Source organism: Ranitomeya imitator, chromosome 3, assembly GCF_032444005.1.
Source record: "Ranitomeya imitator isolate aRanImi1 chromosome 3, aRanImi1.pri, whole genome shotgun sequence".
Classification (NCBI taxonomy): domain Eukaryota; kingdom Metazoa; phylum Chordata; class Amphibia; order Anura; family Dendrobatidae; genus Ranitomeya; species Ranitomeya imitator.
The window spans coordinates 578,485,273-578,506,368 of record NC_091284.1 but is presented as its reverse complement, the minus strand read 5'-3'; the positions used below and the strand labels follow the sequence as shown (position 1 = coordinate 578,506,368).

The 21,096-nt window shown below is 42.4% G+C and overlaps 1 protein-coding gene across 1 annotated transcript in view; it reads left to right on the top strand.

Annotated features, from left to right (window-relative positions):
• The window catches only part of UBAC2 (UBA domain containing 2), a 285,129-nt gene that overhangs the window by 243,848 nt on the left and 20,185 nt on the right, over positions 1-21,096 (top strand). Inside the window, exon 9 of the mRNA XM_069757987.1 lies at positions 5,041-5,145. Within this exon, the coding sequence (XP_069614088.1) occupies positions 5,041-5,145 (105 nt within the window). The remainder of the gene's footprint in view (positions 1-5,040; positions 5,146-21,096) is intronic.

The following is a 21,096-nucleotide window of genomic DNA, read 5'->3' as shown; positions in this document are numbered from 1 at the left end:
CCAAAGATGCTTAGCACTTGTTGGCCCTTTTGCCTTCACTCTGCGGTCCAGCTCACCCCAAACCATCTCGATTGGGTTCAGGTCTGGTGACTGTGGAGGCCAGGTCATCTGGCGTAGCACCCCATCACTCTCCTTGGTCAAATAGCCCTTACACAGCCTGGAGGTGTGTTTGGAGTCATTGTCCTGTTGAAAAATAAATGATAGTCCAACTAAACGCAAACCGGATGGAATAGCATGCCACTGCAAGATGCTGGGGTAGCCATGCTGGTTCAGTATGCCTTCAAGTTTGAATAAATCCCCAACAGTGTCACCAGCAAAGCACCAGCAAAGCACCCCCACACCATCGAGAGACTCGCACAAGTTTTTCGTGTTGCAGTTGCAAGTGTGACACCAGCCTTACATAAAGTGTAATTCACCGACATCCTAGAACGGGGCATGCCCATTGCATAAAGGAGAGCAGATCATAGTCCCTATTTAATCCTTTAGGGGACAATGTATCAAATTCATGAATCTAATGGACGCCTCTGCGTTTTAAGATACCATTACAGTCCCCACCCGGTCTGGGTGCTGGGATATGTTAGATTATTTGAAATCTAAGTTGTACAACTCAATGTCCAGAAGAGATAAAATGGTTTGGTATAGGTAAGAGAAGATTCCTACACTTGATGGTTGATTTGTGTATCGATATTCTATCCTTAATGGGTTAAGTGGCATGTATAGGAAACCACAGGGGCACTTAAAGTAATCCTTAATTGAATTTTTTTTGCCTGAATAGGGATGATGGATGATGTTCCCTCTTAAAATGTTATTACATGGAAAGGTACCGGTTTTGGGGTTGTGTAAAAAAAAATGTTGTTTCAGTCCATGCCGGATGATGCCTATGTCTGCCTTTACCAGTGAGTCTCTCAAATTGGGTGCTAGCAACTTTGTTAGCTCTAACGATCCGGATGTCACTGCCAAAATTTTGTGAAAGGCCAGAGCCCCCGCAGTTCCATGGTATCCTATGCGGTGGTCTCCAAGAAAATAGCCACTGGTGGCGCTGCATGCGCAGATGGAGATCTCGGCACCAAGATCTTGGGAGATGAGATCTGTGGGCCTGTTCACATGTTGGTTTTTGGTGTGAGTCACAGTTCAAAATTACCCCATGACTGAAAAGCGGAATGCTGCCAGAGAAATCAAATTAATTTCCTCTTTGCAGCGTGGGTCTAAGTGCAGGCGTCGGTCAGGTTCACAATGCTATTAACCTCATAATCTGCAGGTTTATAACGTTTTATTCAGGTGACTGGTTCCCTTTAAGCACTGACAGCACTTGTATTGCACAATGATGCGTGTACTGTCCATGATTTTTATGGACAGACTTGCATGGGTAATTTTGAACTGTAACTCACACCAAAAGCCGACATACAAACATGTGAACAGGCCCACAGAGAGAACCCGGGTTGTATGTGTCTCACAGACATTGGAATGAGGTCTAATCCTAGAGATTCCATTCTAGAACTATTGTTTCTCATTTCCTAAAACCCTTCGACAGTTCCTTAACTTCCATTATGGATGTAGGAGTTCAAAGTTCTGCTCAAAGTTCTATAAATTTTCGTTTTATCTTGTGTCATATTGGATTTCCATGTTCATTTAATTTATGCAAATGGAACACTTTAGGGACCGAAACATGCAAAAATATCAGAAGATGGTAATGGTCTCATGCAAAAAAGAGGAGATGTGTACTATTTTTTATAGGAATTACATTTTTATTATTTTAAATTAGAGTTAGGCTGGTTTCATAAATCTGTGTTTTGCAGTCTGCACTCGGCCCACATTGCACAGACATGGCCTTGGGGTCTCCTAAACCAAACTTTGATAGCCTGATAAATGCGAAACACTGGTTGTTAAACCAGCTAGTATGCATTTATTTATTCTTTTACATAGCTCCTGTGTGATTGTACATCTGATGTGCTTTATATTTTATGACCGTTTGTATATCTTGGTGAGAGGATCGTTTTTATCGTACATACCACCTTTTATATTATATAACAGGGTGCACACAAAACTCTAGACTACATTATCAAAATTAAGTCTAATGACCTTGCATGCACTTCATTATATGGAGCATACTGATGTTTTTCTGAAGATAAGGAACCCATTAATCTTATAACTGCATCTTTGAAAGTATTAGTGTGGTTTCATGTTATGATCATATACCTCTCAGGCTAATCAGGCTAATTTTACGCTTTTTTTTTTTTTGGCGTACATGACAAACATTCAACTAAAGATTGAGAGCACACCGATACAATTTTTTTTAAAAAAGTTGAGACCTTTTGGGCAGCCCTATAGACTTTAATGAGAACACAAACAAAATCACAAGAAACAAAATCAGACTTGTGACAGTGACCTTCGATATCACGTTTGATATTCTTGAACAAATGTAATTTATTAATTAAAAGATTAAAAGTGAAGGCTGCCATGTTGTATGTATCGTAAAGTATAGTCTTAAGACATAAAGTAAGGGTCCATTTACACTGCACAATTGACATGAACGAACATTATTAGGAATGCTACACAAATCCCCCGATAAATGAGCAAAACTTTTGTTTGGTGAAATTCCTTTATGCAGTGCTTTTTGCGAAATACGTAACGTCCGCTGCGAGGAACAATGGCAGCCTATGCACATTCTGTTACAGATCATTCAATGGGCATTGTTAAGAGTGGTCTGCCTGCTTAAACAGGCATTTAAACGACCACCGAGTAGCAAGCAAGTTGCTGATCGGTGCTCATTTAGTGCCACCAGTTGGATAGAATAAGCCTTTCTAAGTTCTAGACCAGTGTTTCTCAACTCCAGTCCTCAAGGCCCCACAACAGGTCATGTTTTCAGGATTTCCTTAGTATTGCACAGGTGATAATTTTGTCACCTGCTCAAGCATTAATTCCATCGCCTATGCAATACTAAGGAAATCCTGAAAACATGACCTGTTGTGGGGTCTTGAGGACTGGAGTTGAGAAACACTGTTCTATACTGTTAAGTTTTAGATCAGTGGTGGTGAACCTATGGTACGCATGCCAGATTGGGCACGCAGTGCTTCTCTGTGGGTACGCTCACCATCACCTTTCCGCATTAGTGGACCAGGGCCAGCAGGTTAAGAACCTGGCAATGCCTGCCCTTACTTCAGCTGAATCTGCGTCCGAGGACTCACACCCAGCTGAAGTATATTGCAGCGCATGAACTTGCTAGGTCCGTGCACCGCAATACACACTGCCGGCCAGTCAGTCAAATCAGAGGCCAGCAGCTGACGTTGGTGTACATGCAACTGGGTGCTTGGCTGTGAGGTCATATGCCCCATACCAGGAAGGGGGCATATACAAGGATGAGGGTGCATATGTACTAGTATGGGGGAGCATATACATGGATTGGGGGAACATAAACATGGATTGATGAGCATATACAAGGATGGGGGAGAATATACAATGTTAGGAAGCATATTCCTTTATATCTGCAGTCTGGTACCCCTGCTCCTGTCTGTGCCTGCTCTCTGCTGCCCCACCTGCTCTCTGCTGCCCCTGCCTGCTCTCTGCTGCCCTGTAAATTACTTACCTTTAAAAGGGAAAATGTGCTGAAAAAAGGAAAGCTCCCAGAGTGAAAACAGAAACAGCAAGGAGGTAAATCCTAGCTGGAATTTCACTGACTGGCTTTAAGCCACAGCAGAATGGCTGAATATCCACAAGAAACTATCACCAGCAGGGTGAAAGAAAATAAAGCCCCACCCAAAAGGGCAGACAAATTAATAAATGAAAACACCTCTGTTATGCTAAACAGACTTCAGCCAGAATAACAAAACCGTAACTTCCAGAAAAAAGGTGTGACTGCTGTGGCTCGGTGGGCAGAGAAGCCGAGCACAAAACACAGACTTAAGGATTTAAACCCAGAAGCATGACACACTTGCTTTTCTTCTCATAGGTAATTTTAATGTTTTGAGCGGCACCTATTATTATTATTATTGAAACCTTACGATGGACAGTATATACCGTATTTTGCGGATTATAAGATGCACCCCAAATTTTTGGGTGGGAAATAGGTAGAAAATGTTTTTAAATAAGATGGTGGTGCATCTTATCTGTTTTAACAGTAGCTTAATAGGGGCGGTGATGGAGCGGAGTCACAGGAGGCAGGGTGCTTCAAGAGGCCTCCGGCTGCAGGAGTGGGGTGGTGCCTGAGAACTCATTAGATGTTGGCGCCAGAGAGTGGAGACCCCTTTCCCATTCCTTGCAGTGGACTTTGGCAAAATGGCCACCAGAAGCGGCGCATGCACAGATTGAGATCTTGGGGAAAGAGATCTTGTCTTCTGAGATCTGTCTTCACATGCGCCGCCTATGGTGGCCATTGCCCCGAACTCCTCCACAGTGAACTGAATGGGAAAGGAGAATCCGTTCACTGGCCCCACTCCTGCTGCCGCCGACCTCCTAAAGTGGCAACCCTGCCTAATGTGACACCGCTCCACCGCAGCCTACTTCGTATGTATGATATGTTAGACTTTTAGCGCTAAAATCATGTTGTGCTACTATTAGAATACTTTTATGCTTCTAAGGGAACCTATTATTACAATAATTTGCCTATGGATAAGGCTTTCAAAAGTAGGTGTTGCCCTTTTACTGTTGTTCTTGACCAATGCTTTCAGAGCATCCGATCTGACTAGGTAATTTAACCTGTCAGGGCTATGAAAACATTATACGAATCTATTGTTAACAAAGCTCTTCAATCTCATCATTTTTTTATTGTGAAAAATATCAAGATATATTCACATTTTGAAACTAAATAAAACAACCACACAAATAAACCAACATATACGTAATTGCAAACCAAATAAAAACCGGTGTTAACAGAGCTCTTAATCAAATATTTTTATTGTTTTATTTTCTTCTTTTTATTGAAGACAGATCATGCAGATCATTGCATACAAATTTAATCCTGTGATACTCAAGTAACACTTTTTGACAGTTCCTCCATCTGCATGTTTGTAGACAGAATTCAGAACCTTATTTGTTCATTTTTAGGGTGGAATATTTGGTTGGAATCGCTTCTTTCAACCACTGCGGCAACGACGGGTTGCCAATCATGCAGAACCGCAAGCACCACCACCTCCAGCACATGAAGAGCAGGTAAGCCATGTTGTATATGACTCACCAATATTTAGTAATAGGAGAAAGTAGAGATGCTAATATCTACCTTAATTTTTTTTTTTATTATAGACTATATTTATGGAAAATGCTATTTTTGCTGCTTTTGTAAATGTCATATTATGTACCGTAAATGCCAATAATATAAGTAATTTTCTCAAGAGGGAAAAAGGTAGCCATTTCAAGCCTATTGTGGCATAAAATATTCTAGGTGATCAAGGACTGCAATTATGCACTTTACAGCGTAGTTCTTACTTCCATGCAGTATATATATTTTTCCTATTGCTATGACAGCACCCCACGAGAGAGGGGATCCGCCCACCATCAGGATGGGAACCTACAGGTTAAAAAGGGGGGCGATCCTCCTTGCCTCCTCAGTTGGGTTCCTGTCCTGAAGTAGGAACCTGCGAGAAGACAAGCTTACCTGGGTCCAAGCAGCCTCTGCGCGGTATCTGAGGGAACGGAAGAGACTGGGATGCCAGGAGCAGCATCGGGGGTGCTCTGCATGCAGACCCCTCCTCGTCTGGCAGATGGATGTCGCGATCCCCGGTTCCGGGGGAGGCCAGCCTGGGTCGCGCAGGCACAGCGCAGGTGGAGTGGGGCTCCCTGCATTCATCCAGAAAGCCGGCAAACATCGTCTTCCGGCTGTAGCAGTAAAGCACCTGTGACCCGGAAGTGGAGGTGAGGACTTCCGGGGGAGACTGGGGAGGAGAGGAGGCGAGGCCGGGCCTTCTTAGACTGACGCCAGGGCTGCAGCAGTGTGCAGCAAGAATGTCCTCTCTGGGGGATATGGAGGCACCGCCTGCGGAGGTGTCCGAGCAGCGCAAAAGGAGCAGCGGCAGTGGTTGCTCCAGAGTGAGCGACACGACTGGCAAGAATGGTTAACGGGGCCGGCAGCCATCTGGGACCCCTGCGTTGTGCACTGGATCCCCTCCTCTGGAACCGGTACCCCACTGAGACACAGTTTCGGGTGGTGAGTGTGTATGATCACCTGGTAAGCTCAATTTCCCCCTTCTGTGCTCTATTCCCAGGTTAAGAAATTGGCAAAGACTAAGCACAAGCAATGTGCTTTGTGTACGATACCCCTGCCTGACAGCTATGCTAAAAGGCTTTGTCAGTCCTGCATATGCCAGACCCTGGAGGAGGAGGCTCCTGTTTGTACATTGGATCTAAGGGCCATCATCAGGGAAGAAATTAGGAGCTCCCTTAAGGGAGAGGCCCATAGAAGAGCTACCGTTGGGGTGAGTGTTATGACCTGGTGGTCAGGACAATAATGGACCTGATGGTTAAGAGCACACGGAATGACCTGATAGTTACTGATAATAAAGGACAAGCTCTGGGACGTGGGGGCTCTGCTGACCGCAATCCCTAAACCTATCAACCACACTAGAAATAGCCGTGGATTGCGCCTAACGCTCCCTATGCAACTCGGCACAGCCTAAGAAACTAGCTAGCCCTGAAGATAGAAAAATAAAGCCTACCTTGCCTCAGAGAAATTCCCCAAAGGAAAAGGCAGCCCCCCACATATAATGACTGTGAGTAAAGATGAAAATACAAACACAGAGATGAAATAGATTAAGCAAAGTGAGGCCCGACTTACTGAATAGACCGAGGATAGGAAAGGTTACTTTGCGGTCAGCAAAAAAACCTACAAAAAGACCACGCAGAGGGCGCAAAAAGACCCTCCGCACCGACTCACGGTGCGGAGGCGCTCCCTCTGCGTCCCAGAGCTTCCAGCAAGCAAAACAACAAATTAAATAGCAAGCTGGACAGAAAAATAGCAAACCAAAGAAATACAAGCTGGAACTTAGCTTCTGATGGGAAGACAGGTCACAAGAACGATCCAGGAGTGAACTAGACCAATACTGGAACATTGACAGGTGGCATGGAGCAAAGATCTAAGTGGAGTTAAATAGAGCAGCAGCTAACGAATTAACCTCGTCACCTGTGGAAGGAAACTCAGAAACACCCACCAGAGGAAGTCCATGGACAGAACCAGCCAAAGTACCATTAATGACCACAGGAGGGAGCCCGACAACAGAATTCACAACAGGTGAGCTCAGGATCTAATCCTAACAAAAGCGGACTTATATCAAAAACTGCCGCAAGAAGAGATCCATATTCATATGTAAAACCAAAGTTTACTTTATTAGCACAAAATATTATAAAAATATGTACACAGACAAATAAGACATATATCAACAGAAAAGTGTCTAAAGGAATAGAATCAGTGGAGCTCAGACCAATATATCTATATATCAATAGTTGTCAATAATCATATATCACTATATCAGCCTATATCGTGACGATATGTAGTGGATCTACTATTCGTAGTCTTAATGGTGACAAGTCACCTATTCAGAATTAATCCTGTCTGTCCACCATACATATCAATCTACCGATACCGGGAAGCCATGGATACGTAAATAACCCATATCTATCTAGAATGTTTCCAGACTAACCGTCCTGTACTAACATCACTTGCTATAATACAGCATAATGTAATAAGGTACTTGCTTAACATACCAAAAGTATTCCCAGGGAGACTGAGACCAACAGGTAAGAGCCCACCGAACCCTCCAGGTGCGCCCCGACGCGCGTTTCGCCCGTAAGCTTCTTCCGGGGGCGTAACCCAGTGAGAGAGAAAACGGCCTCTTATACCTGGCATCACCAATGGAGTAGCAGTACGTCATAAGGGGCGGGTTAGTTGTAAGTGTCCGTCAAGTGTCTTGGCGCATAGCGTTCCAATCCCATTCCTGTGACAAAAGGCGCTACTGAGACTGCGCTCACTGGAACGCTGCGTGAACCGCAAGCGTAACCAGAGCAGAGCGCATCTAAGTGCGCCGGGACTTGGGATTTACCGCGCATGCGCACTGCCCGACGGACACCGATAGAACATCTCATACATGGACGGCGCAACAGAATAAAGGGAAATGACTCCATGTGGACCATATCTGTTATATCTAATATCCCAAATAAAGAACTGTGCCTAAATACGATTATATGTGAAATTAATAGTGACTATAAATAAAATAGACATTAATAAAAATAATTAATTTACAGTGATCTATATAATGCCCAATATAATCTAGGCATATATTCTAAATAAGATAGATGTATCAAATAAATAAATAGCATAAACATAAATAAAAAGTGCATAAATAATGAAGGTGTCATTTATTCAAAATAATCATTACTGTGATATAAATAATTATTAGTAGTGATAAAGGTGAACATTCTTTGATACCGCCATAGTGGTGTCAAAGAAGTGATTATATAAGTACAGAACTAATGATTCTTTATGTAATATATACAGTTAGGTCCATATATATTTGGACAGAGACAACATTTTTCTAATTTTGGTTATAGAAATTACCACAATGAATTTTAGACAAAGCAATTCAGAGGCAGCTGAAGTTGAGACTTTTAGCTTTCATTTAAGGGTATCCACATTAAAATTGGATGAAGGGATTAGGAGTTTCAGCTCCTTAACATGTGCCACCCTGTTTTTTAAAGGCACCAAAAGTAATTGGACAATTGACTCCAAGGCTATTTCATGGACAGGTGTGGGCAATCCCTTCGTTATGTCATTCTCAATTTAGCAGATAAAAGGCCTGGAGTTGATTTGAGTTGTGGTGCTTGCATTTGGAAGGTTTTGCTGTGAAGTAAACATGAGGTCAAAGGAGCTCTCCATATAGGTGAAACAAGCCATCCTTAAGCTGCGAAAACAGAAAAAACCCATCCGAGAAATTGCTACAATATTAGGAGTGGCAAAATCTACAATTTGGTACATCCTGAGAAAGAAAGAAAGCACTGGTGAACTCATCAATGCAAAAAGATCTGGGTGCCCACGGAAGATAACAGTGGTGGATGATTGCAGAATAATCTCCATGGTGAAGAGAAACCCCTTCACAACAGCCAACCAAGTGAACAACACTCTCCAGGAGGTAGGCGTATCAATATCCAAATCTACCGTAAAGAGAAGACTGCATGAAAGTAAATACAGAGGGTTCACTGCACGGTGCGAGTCACTCATAAGCATCAAGAAGAAAAAGGCTAGACTGGACTCTGCTAAAAAACATCTAAAAAAGCCAGCACAGTTCTGGAATAACATTCTTTGGACAGATGAAACCAAGATCAACCTCTACCAGAATGGTGGAAAGAGAAAAGTATGGCGAAGGCGTGGTACAGCTCATGATCCAAAGCACACCACATCATCTGTAAAACACGGCGGAGGCGGTGTGATGGCTTGGGCTTGCATGGCTGCCAGTGGCCCTGGGTCACTAGTGTTTATTGATGATGTGACACAGGACAGGAGCAGCCGAATTAATTCTGAGGTATTCGGAGACATACAGTGTGCTCAGATGCAGCCAAATGCAGCCAAACTGATTGGTCATTGTTTCATACTACAGATGGACAATGACCCAAAACATAAAGCCAAAGCAACCCAGGAGTTTATTAAAGCAAAGAAGTGGAATATTCTGGAATGGCCAAGTCAGTCATCTCATCTCAACCCAATTGAGCATGCATTTCACTTGTTAAAGACAAAACTTCAGACAGAAAGGCCCACAAACAAACAGTAACTGAAAACTACCACAGTGTAGGCCTGGCAGAGCATCAAAAAGGAGGAACCACAGCGTCTGGTGATGTCCATGAGTTCAAGACTTCAGGCAGTCATTGCCAACAAAGGGTTTTCAACCAAGTACTAAAAATGAACATTTTATTTAAAATTATTGAATCTGTCCAATTACTTTTGGTCCCTTTAAAAACAGGGGTGGCACATGTTAAGGAGCTGAAACTCCTAAACCCTTCATCCAATTTTAATGTGGATACCCTCAAATGAAAGCTGTAAGTCTGTACTTCAACTACATCTGAATTGTTTTGTTTAAAATTCATTGTGGTAATGTCTATAAACAAAATTAGAAAAATGTTGTCTCTGTCCAAATATATTTGGACCTAACTGTATTACCAAGGTGCATGTGCATTATTTAAAAGTGCATACAGTCATATATTATTTCTCATTCCATTTTACTTTTATTAAAAATGAAAAGGTGCTCTCGTCAAAACATATCGCTCGTTCATTCTAAGACTAAGTATATATACTGCATTAGAATTCCTATACGCAACTCTAAAATACACTAAATACATAATAATACCCCCCACAGGAAATGCTACCACCTCATACTATCCCCTATCCAGGTAAGTCCACTAATGGGCCCCAATACTCCCCAATATTGCATAACCCCTTTACCCACTTAAGAATCCATAAAATCCTATCCCATACAAATATACATAAAGTTCTTACTATTCCTGTGAAGAAAAGAAGAGAAGACGAGAGAGATATAGAAAGACTATAATCAACATGATGCAATATCATGTAAGGGAAACAAACTCTTGGTTCCTCCTGTCGTATGGATTCAAATTCTTATGTCTTCTTATCATTTGTCTTCTCCATCCATATAGTTATTGCTTGTCAATAATAATAGAATGCTTGTAACGGAGTAGGATGATGGGTATAAATTCACCGCTATAACAAATTCTCCTGTATGACCCCCATTCTAGTAAACCATAAGAGACCATCTAATAAGGAAAGAAAATACATTAGTAACAACATAATAAACACATGATTAAAATTAAAATTGTTAATATACATATAAAAGATAAGAACCTTAGTACTCTCACCTCAAACTAAAAAGATGCCCTTATTAAAACATAATTACAGAAATGCTGTAAAGCCTAAGCTCTCATTTAGCCCTTGTGGACTCATTGCTCCCAGCCGAAAAATCCACTTGCTCTCCAGTTGAGCCAAACACCGACCCAAATCTCCTCCTCTGATCCCCAGATCAATTTGATCTATAGCTCTAATCGTAAGATCATTGCTAGAGCACCCATGATATTGCTTGAAATGTCTGGGGAGAGACTTAAGGGTACTAGTGTCCTCTGTGGTTCTGGCTTTTTGGATGTCTCTTACATGTTCCCGGGTCCTGATTTTGAGTTCTCTCGTTGTTAACCCCACGTAAATCTTACCACAGGTACATTTGGCCTGATATATTACTCCCTTCGATGAACAGTCCAAATGGCTACGTATGTCATACCTACGGGTCCCATTGTGGTTAGTAAAGGTAGTAGTTTTTTCATGATTAAGACATCCCTTACATAAACCACAAGGGAAGAACCCAAATCTACTTTTGTCCTTCCTCATTCTCATAGTATTCTTAATGGGATCATAGTGGCTATGTACTAAGATGTCTTTCAAGTTGGCTGCCCTTTTCGCCACAAAAGAAAGCTTTTCCGGTAAAATAGCCTTCAAAGTGGGATCACTCTTTAGAACTCCCCAGTGTTTCAGGACGATTTGAGTTAGCTCATGCCACTTGTTGTTGAATGTGGAGATGAAACGTACCTGATCTTTTTTCTCATCAATATCTCGTCGCTTGTGGGGTCCATATAATAGCTGATTCCGAGGGGTTCTTTTGGCTCTCATATATCCTCTCTTAATCATTATTTTGCTATAACCTCTTCGGGAAAATCTTTCTATTAAATCCATTGATTGTTTCTCAAAATTTTGTTCATTTGAGCAGATTCTTTTTGCTCTCAGAAATTGTCCAATAGGAATTCCTCGTATCGTTGTTCTGGGATGCGATGAGTCAGCCATCAGAAGTGAGTTAGTTGCAGTCGGTTTTCTGTATATATCGATCTGAATCCTACCACTACTGTCAGTTTCAATCTTGATATCCAAAAAATCGATATGCCTGCCAGAGACAAAGGTAAGTTTGATATTTAAGTTGTTGTTGTTCAATTTGGACATCAGACAGCGTAGACCATCATCATCGCCCTCCCAAAAAAATAAAATGTCATCGATATACCTCATCCAGTTATGAACACCGTTCATTTCCTGGATGAGGCCATCTTGAAAAATCTCCCTTTCCCATGCCCCCAAAAAAAGGTTGGCATAGGCTGGGGCACATGAGGCCCCCATAGCCGTACCTTGCTTTTGAACAAAAATTTGTGAATTAAAGACAAAAGCATTGTGATGCAGCACAAAATCCAACAAGGTAAGACTAAAAGCGGCAAGGGGTCCAGCCAAATTACTCGCCTGGAGGAAAAATTTCACCGCTTCCAGGCCATCATGATGTTTAATAGAAGTATATAGGGACTCCACGTCGGCTGAGACCATAACCATATTATCCTCCAAGGACAACTGGTCTAGTCGTTGTAAGGCCGACGTGGTGTCCCTAATATACGAGGGTAGGGCGACTACTATTGGTCTTAAAAAATAATCCACCACGTCTGAGATGAGTTCACATAAGCCCCCATTACCTGCCACAATCGGGCGTCCGGGGGGGTCTTCCGGGTTTTTATGGAGCTTCGGTATTAAATAAAAAGTCGGTAGCTTGGGCTTAAATTTCTTGATGTTATCCAAAAAGGCTTTGGATATAATGTTCTGATCAAATGCCTGTTCCATAATCTCTATTAATTCCGCCTGAAAGGAAGACAAGGGGTTATAACACAACTTACGGTAGCAATTTTTATCCTCTAGTAATTTGCTGGCCTGTTTTTCGTACAGTTCCTTTGGCTACACTACTAGATTGCCTCCTTTGTCCACTGGCTTATAGATCACATCATCCCATGTCCTCAACTCCTCTATTGCATCTCTTTCCAACCTAGTAAGGTTGGAACCCCCTTTTCCTGAGTTTGCCAGAGACTCAATATCTGCCGTGACCAATTTAGTAAAAATGTCGATAGCGGGACATAGTCCCAAAGGAGGAAACTTCATAGACTTGCATCCCAGATGTAGGGGTATTGCACTAACCTCTGATGTTGTGCCCAGATTTTCCTCTTCCAACGATAGTAGTGCCTCCAGGGCCTCCTGTTCATCCTTAGTGATTTGTTGTTCCAATGTCACATTCTTAGCATGCAGTTTTTTTAAAATAAGCTTTCTGGCAAACAAATGAGTGTCCTTTATGCACGTGAATGTGTCTATAGGGCGAGATGGAGAAAATGTCAGACCTTTTTCTAGAATATTCAGTTGTATTGCTGATAGTTTATGTTGAGATAAATTTACTACCTGAAAACGATCTTTTATCCTCTTGCCTTTTTGATGTTTATTAAACATATCCGGTAATCTCCTTTTTTGGCTACCACTCCGTAATTGAAAATCCCGCATGGGTTCACTCTCACTTGCAGACGTATTACTGTCAATATCAGATGTACTTGGTGTGATGGATTCATCACGTTTCCTCATCACCGGTTGTGTCTTTTTCCTAGGGTTTTGCCATCTATAGATTTTATTAGATTCATAATCTGTAATATCCCTCTGAAATTTCTTCAGCTTCTCTTTGCTCACATTATCCTCCCATTTAGTAATATCAATATCTAAATCCTTTGACCATTTTTCAAATTGTTCTTTTGACATATCCTTCTGGAGTGTTTTTTGCAATTATTCCAATTTGTTATCCACCTCTTCCAGTGATACTGTATTGTGGTCTATTAAAATTTGGATAAATTCCAGGGAGCATACCGAGGCTGCTGTCATCCATCTTTTAATAAACTCTTGTTCTCCTAGATCATATGTAGGGAATAGTTGAATCCTTAACCCCTTACCGGCATCGGACGTACTATACCGTCCGATGCCGGCTCCCCTGCTTTGATGCAGGGCTCCGCGGTGAGCCCGCACCAAAGCCGGGACATGTCAGCTGTTTTGAACAGCTGACATGTGCCCGTAATAGGCGCGGGCAGAATCGCGATCTGCCCGCACCTATTAACTAGTTAAATGCCGCTGTCAAACGCAGACAGCGGCATTTAACTACCGCTTCCGGCCGGGCGGCCGGAAATGACGTCATCGCCGACCCCCGTCACATGTCCGGGGGTCGGCGATGCGTCTCCATTGTAGCCATAGAGGTCCTTGAGACCTCTATGGTTACTGATTGCCCGTCGCTGTGAGCGCCACCCTGTGGTCGGCGCTCACAGCACACGTGCAATTCTGCTACATAGCAGCGATCAGCAGATCGCTGCTATGTAGCAGAGCCGATCGGCTTGTGCCTGCTTCTAGCCTCTCATGGAGGCTATTGAAGCATGGCAAAAGTTAAAAAAAAAAGTTTAAAAAAATGTGAAAAAAATAAAAAAAACATAAAAGTTTAAATCACCCCCCTTTCGCCCCAATCAAAATAAATCAATAAAAAAAATATCAAATCTACGCATATTTGGTATCGCCGCGCTCAGAATTGCCCGATCTATCAAATAAAAAAAAGTGTTAACCTGATCGCTAAACAGCGTAGCGGGAAAAAAACTCGAAACGCCAGAATTACGTTTTTTTGGTCGCCGCGACATTGCATTAAAATGCAATAACGGGCGATCAAAAGAACGTATCTGCACCGAAATGCTATCATTAAAAACGTCATCTCGGCACGCAAAAAATAAGCCCTCAACCGACCCCAGATCACGAAAAATGGAGACGCTACGAGTATCGGAAAATGGCGCAATTTTTTTTTTTTTTTTTTTTTTTTTTTAGCAAAGTTTGGAATTTTTATTCACCACTTAGATAAAAAATAACCTAGTCATGTTTGGTGTCTATGAACTCGTAATGACCTGGAGAATCATAATGGCAGGTCATTTTTAGCATTTAGTGAACCTAGCAAAAAAGCCAAACAAAAAACCAATGTGGGATTGCACTTTTTTTGCAATTTCACCGCACTTGGAATTTTTTTCCCGTTTTCTAGTACACGACATGCTAAAACCAATGATGTCGTTCAAAAGTACAACTCGTCCCGCAAAAAATAAGCCCTCACATGGCCAAATTGACGGAAAAATAAAAAAGTTATGGCTCTGGGAAGGAGGGGAGCGAAAAACGAACACGGAAAAACGAAAAATCCCCTGGTCATGAAGGGGTTAATCCTCGTGGAATGATCTTTTTACTATAATAATTCTCTAGTGTAGTTTTATTCCACCATAATTTTATTTTTCTTTGCAAAGCATTTCTGTATTGGAGTATTCCATCTTTGATTTCATGTGGGGCATCTTGCGAAACGACTGGGACACTCTGTTTAAATATGTCAACTGCCTTCGAACGCCAGGCAGATTCCCTGGCTTTTAAATCCATAATATCGGACCAACTGTTGATACAACAGTATACGTTACATAAACTACCTCAATAGTCCACCAACCAAATTAGTTATGGCACTTCCAACAATAATCCTAACAAAAGCGGACTTATATCAAAAACTGCCGCAAGAAGAGATCCATATTCATATGTAAAACCAAAGTTTACTTTATTAGCACAAAATATTATAAAAATATATACACAGACAAATAAGACATATATCAACAGAAAAGTGTCTAAAGGAATAGAATCAGTGGAGCTCAGACCAATATATCTATATATCAATAGTTCTCAATAATCATATATCACTATATCAGCCTATATCGTGACGATATGTAGTGGATCTACTATTCGTAGTCTTAATGGCGACAAGTCACCTATTCAGAATTAATCCTGTCTGTCCACCATACATATCAATCTACCGATACCGGGAAGCCATGGATACGTAAATAACCCATATCTATCTAGAATGTTTCCAGACTAACCGTCCTGTACTAACGCTATAATACAGCATAATGTAATAAGGTACTTGCTTTACATACCAAAAGTATTCCCAGGGAGACTGAGACCAACAGGTAAGAGCCCACCGAACCCTCCAGGTGCGCCCCGACGCGCGTTTCGCCCGTAAGCTTCTTCCGGGGGCGTAACCCAGTGAGAGAGAAAACGGCCTCTTATACCTGGCATCACCAATGGAGTAGCGGTACATCATAAGGGGCGGGTTAGTTGTAAGTGTCCGTCAGGTGTCTTGGCGCATAGCATTCCAATCCCATTCCTGTGACAAAAGGCGCTACTGAGACTGCGCTCACTGGAACGCTGCGTGAACCGCAAGCGTAACCAGAGCAGAGCGCATCTAAGTGCGCCGGGACTTGGGATTTACCGCGCATGCGCACTGCCCGACGAACACCGATAGAACATCTCATACATGGGCGGCGCAACAGAATAAAGGGAAATGACTCCATGTGGACCATATCTGTTATATCTAATATCCCAAATAAAGAACTGTGTCTAAATACGATTATATGTGAAATTAATAGTGACTATAAATAAAATAGACATTAATAAAAATAATTAATTTACAGTGATCTATATAATGCCCAATATAATCTAGGCATATATTCTAAATAAGATAGATGTATCAAATAAATAAATAGCATAAACATAAATAAAAAGTGCATAAATAATGAAGGTGTCATTTATTCAAAATAATCATTACTGTGATATAAATAATTATTAGTAGTGATAAAGGTGAACATTCTTTGATACCGCCATAGTGGTGTCAAAGAAGTGATTATATAAGTACAGAACTAATGATTCTTTATGTAATATATATTACCAAGGTGCATGTGCGTTATTTAAAAGTGCATACAGTGCACAGAGCTCAGGATCTAGTCCGTCGATGGGGGGCAGCAGTTTGAGTCCTCAGAGACCCCTTCATCTTTATCATCTTCGGACGAGGAGGGGAGGCCTTGCTTCCCCATAGAAAATATGGACTCATTGGTGAGGTCAGTGCGAGTCAACATGGGGGTCAAGGACAGTAGAGAGCCCAAATCGGCTCAGGACCTCATGTTCGCAGGCTTGTGTCAGAGGTCCCGCAAGTCCTTCCTGGTAATTAACACTGTTAAAAGCCTCATTAAGAGGCTTTTAACAGTGTTAAAAGCCTCATTAAGAGGGAATGGGATAAGGGATTCCTGCCATCCGCTGCAAAATGGAGATATCCATTTGAGGATGATGTTCTGGTAACATGGGTTAAGATTCCTGATGCGGCTGTGGCCTCCTCATCAAAGAGATCTGCACTACCGCTGGAAGACGGAGGTCTTCTGAAGGATCCATCTGACAGGAAAGCAGTTGTGCTCCTGAAGCTGGTGTGGGAGTCATCAGCTGGGACTTTTAAGCCAGCAATTGCAAGTACCTGCACCTCCAGATGCATGATGGTCTGGTTGGACCAGCTGAAGGATCAGTTACGTTCAAAGATCCCTAGAGACAATTTGCTAGACTCCCTCTCACAAATCTGCGGAGGGGTGGCTTACCTTGCAGATGCTTCAGTGGATTCTCTATGGTTGGTCGCTAGATCTGCTGGCCTGTCGAATGCTGTCCATCAAGCGATCTGGCTGAAGAGCTGGAAGGGGGACGCGCATGCTACAGCAAAATGATGTGCCATTCCATGCCAGGGTGAGTACTTGTTTGGCCCCGTGCTGGATGAAATCCTCATGAAACCAAGTGACAGAAAGAAAGGGTTCCCTAATTTGTCTACCCCTGCTTTCAGAAACACCTTTAAGAAGTGGTCATACTTCCAAAAGAAATATGCAGACTGAGACTGGGAGCAGGCGGAATCAAAGCGGAGAGGTGCTTACTTCGGTGGGGCCTCATTGTCCAAGCGTAGACTCAACTATCGCTAGCCCTAATTTCCCAGTGGGTGGTAGATTAAAATATTTTTACAATCAGTGGGTCCATATAACATCCAGCACCTGGATCCTTGGTATTATATCATATGGGCTAAAATTGGAGTTTTGGAGTATTCCTCTGGACTCCTTCCTGTTAACAACTTTAAAAAATTCCCCCGACTGGCAGCGGGCCCTGGAAATGGAAATTTTACAATTGAGGAAAAAGAGGGTCCTGGTGGAAGTCCCTAGGGGACAGGAAGGAAAAGGGTTTTATCCTCCCTTATTCCTAATTTCCAAACCTGATGGTTCTTTTAAAACTATTATAAATTTGCGGAAGCTAAATAGGTTCCTGCAGTGTCATACTTTTAAAATGGAATCCATCAAGTCTGCAACTAAACTTCTGTTTCCCAGGTGGTTCATGACAGCCCTGGATTTATAGGATGCCTACTACCATCTGCCTATTTACCAGGATCACCAGCAATATCTCAGAGTGGCAGTACAGCTACGCGACCAAGTTAGGCATTTTCAATTCACCGCTATGCCATTCGGTCTGTCCATGGCGCGCGTGCATTTACTAAAGTAATTGCGGAAGTCATGGCCTATTTGAGACCACAAGATACCCTGGTTATACCATACCTGGACGATTTTCTAATAGTAGGGGGGTCGGACGTCCAGTGCAGTACCCAGCTAAAACATATAATATCATCCCTGCATGGTCTCAGGTGGCTAGTCAATCTGGAGAAATCGCGGCTAGTTCCCTCAACCCGTCAGAAATTCCTCATCATTCTTCTGGACTCAATAGACCAACATTGTTTTCTACCAGAGGACAAAAAGCTGGCCATCATCCGCAAGGTCAGGGGAGTAAGAGACAATCCGGATCTGACATTAAGAGACGCAATGTCCCTGCTGGGTTCCATGACGTCTTGCACACCAGCTGTACGGTGGGCTCAGTTCCACACCAGGACACTGCAGAACAAGGTGCTCGAAGCAGAAAGGAGGCTGCAGGGCCATCTGAGAGGAAAATTGCGGTTCTTGGTCGCCACGGTCAACAGTTTAGTTTGGTGGGTAGATCCGCTACATTTATCCAGAGGGGTACTGTGGGAGATAAAGCTGGACAATATAGTTACAACTGACACCAGCCCCTTGGGATGGGGAGCTCACAGGGGAGACAGTCTAGCCCAGGGGAAGTGGAGTGCCAGGGAAGCTCAGTGTTCTTCAAATCTAAAGGAGCTTACGGCAGTAAAATATGCGCTTCTACAGCTTTTACCATCTCTGCGGGGTTCCAATGTGCAGATACACACCGACAAGACGACAGTAGTGGCCTATTTAAACCATCAAGGGGGACAAGGAAATATAGGAAAACCGGTTATTAAGTATCGGTAATAGGATTTTATAGAGTCCACGACAGCACCCGCATATTCCCTCCCGTTATTGAGCACTGGATTTTCTGCACTCTGAAGTGAAGGAAAGTTTGTTATATAGATATTCACTCTATGATGGTATTGTATAGTGTAAATAACATGTTTGTTGTGTACTAATGCTATGGACGGTTCCTCTCATACTCTGAAAACCAACTGAGGATGCGAGGGGGACCGCCCCCCATTTTAACCTGTAGGTTCCTGTCCTCTCTCGTGGGGTGCTGTCGTGGACTCTAAAGTACTATTACCGGTACGTAATAACCAGTTTCATGTCCATATATCCATCACAAGATCCTGCCCAATGCGTAATGGCAAATCTCTAAGCTTGAGCTAACTGCCTCATATTTTCTTATGTCAGAATGGCTGAATAATGCTTTATTAAAATCCATTAGCTAAATCTCCTAGCATTATGGAGAGCTCTTTAGTGTTCCTCTGCCTTCCTTATGCTAAGATCTCACTCTGCTCAGTACAAGCTGCAGCTGTCAGTCAGGCTGGGGTAGGAAGAGATTAAATACGTTTAGGTTTAAAAGCATTTTTCTCTTTACCTGGACTCATAAAATGCTTATTTTAATATAAGGCTTTTACAGCTATTCTGATATGGATTTCAATAGAAAACGCTTCCGTCTTATCAAGTCTAAGAGATCTATGTATGTACAGTTAGGTCCATATATATTTGGACAGAGACAACATTTTTCTAATTTTGGTTATAGACATTACCACAATTAATTTTAAACAAAACAATTCAGATGCAGTTGAAGTTCAGACTTTCAGCTTTCATTTGAGGGTATCCACATTAAAATTGGATGAAGGGTTTAGGAGTTTCAGCTCCTTAACATGTGCCACCCTGTTTTTAAAGGGACCAAAAGTAATTGGACAATTGACTCTAAGGCTATTTCATGGACAGGTGTGGGCAATCCCTTCGTTATGTCATTCTCAATTAAGCAGATAAAAGGCCTGGAGTTGATTTGAGGTGTGGTGCATGCATTTGGAAGGTTTTGCTGTGAAGTAAACATGCGGTCAAAGGAGCTCTCCGTGCTGGTGAAACAGGCCATCCTTAAGCTGCGAAAACTGAAAAAAACCCATCCGAGAAATTGCTAAAATATTAGGAGTGGCAAAATCTACAGATTGGTACATCCTGAGAAAGAAAAAAAGCACTGGTGAACTCATCAATGCAAAAAGACCTGGGCGCCCACAGAAGACAACAGTGGTGGATGATTGCAGAATAATCTCCATGGTGAAGAGAAACCCCTTCACAACAGCCAACCAAGTGAACAACACTCTCCAGGAGGTCGGCGTATCAATATCCAAATCTACCATAAAGAAAAGACTGCATGAAAGTAAATACAGAGGGTTCACTGCATGGTGCAAGCCACTCATAAGCATCAAGAATAAAAAGGCTAGACTGAACTTTGCTAAAAAAACATCTAAAAAACCAAGAACACTACTGGAATAACATTCTTTGGACAGATGAAACCAAGATCAACCTCTACCAGAATGATGAAAAGAGAAAAGTATGGCGAAGGCGTGGTACAGCTCATGATCCAAAGCATACCACATCCTCTGTAAAACACGGCGGAGGCAGTGTGATGGCTTGGGCATGCATGGCTGCCAGTGGCACTGGGTCACTAGTGTTTATTGATGATGTGACACAGGATAGAAGCAGCCGAATGAATTCTGAGGTATTCAGAGACATACTGTGTGCTCAGATCCAGCCAATTGCAGCCAAACTGATTGGTCATTGTTTCATACTACAGATGGACAATGACCCAAAACATAAAGCCAAAGCAACCCAGGAGTTTATTAAAGCAAAGAAGTGGAATATTCTTGAATGGTCAAGTCAGTCACCTGATCTCAACCCAATTGAGCATGCATTTCACTTGTTAAAGACTAAACTTCAGACAGAAAGGCCCACAAACAAACAGCAACTGAAAACCACCGCAGTGAAGGCCTGGCAGAGCATCAAAAAGGAGGAAACACAGCGTCTGGTGATGTCCATGAGTTCAATACTTCAGGCAGTCATTGCCAACAAAGGGTTTTC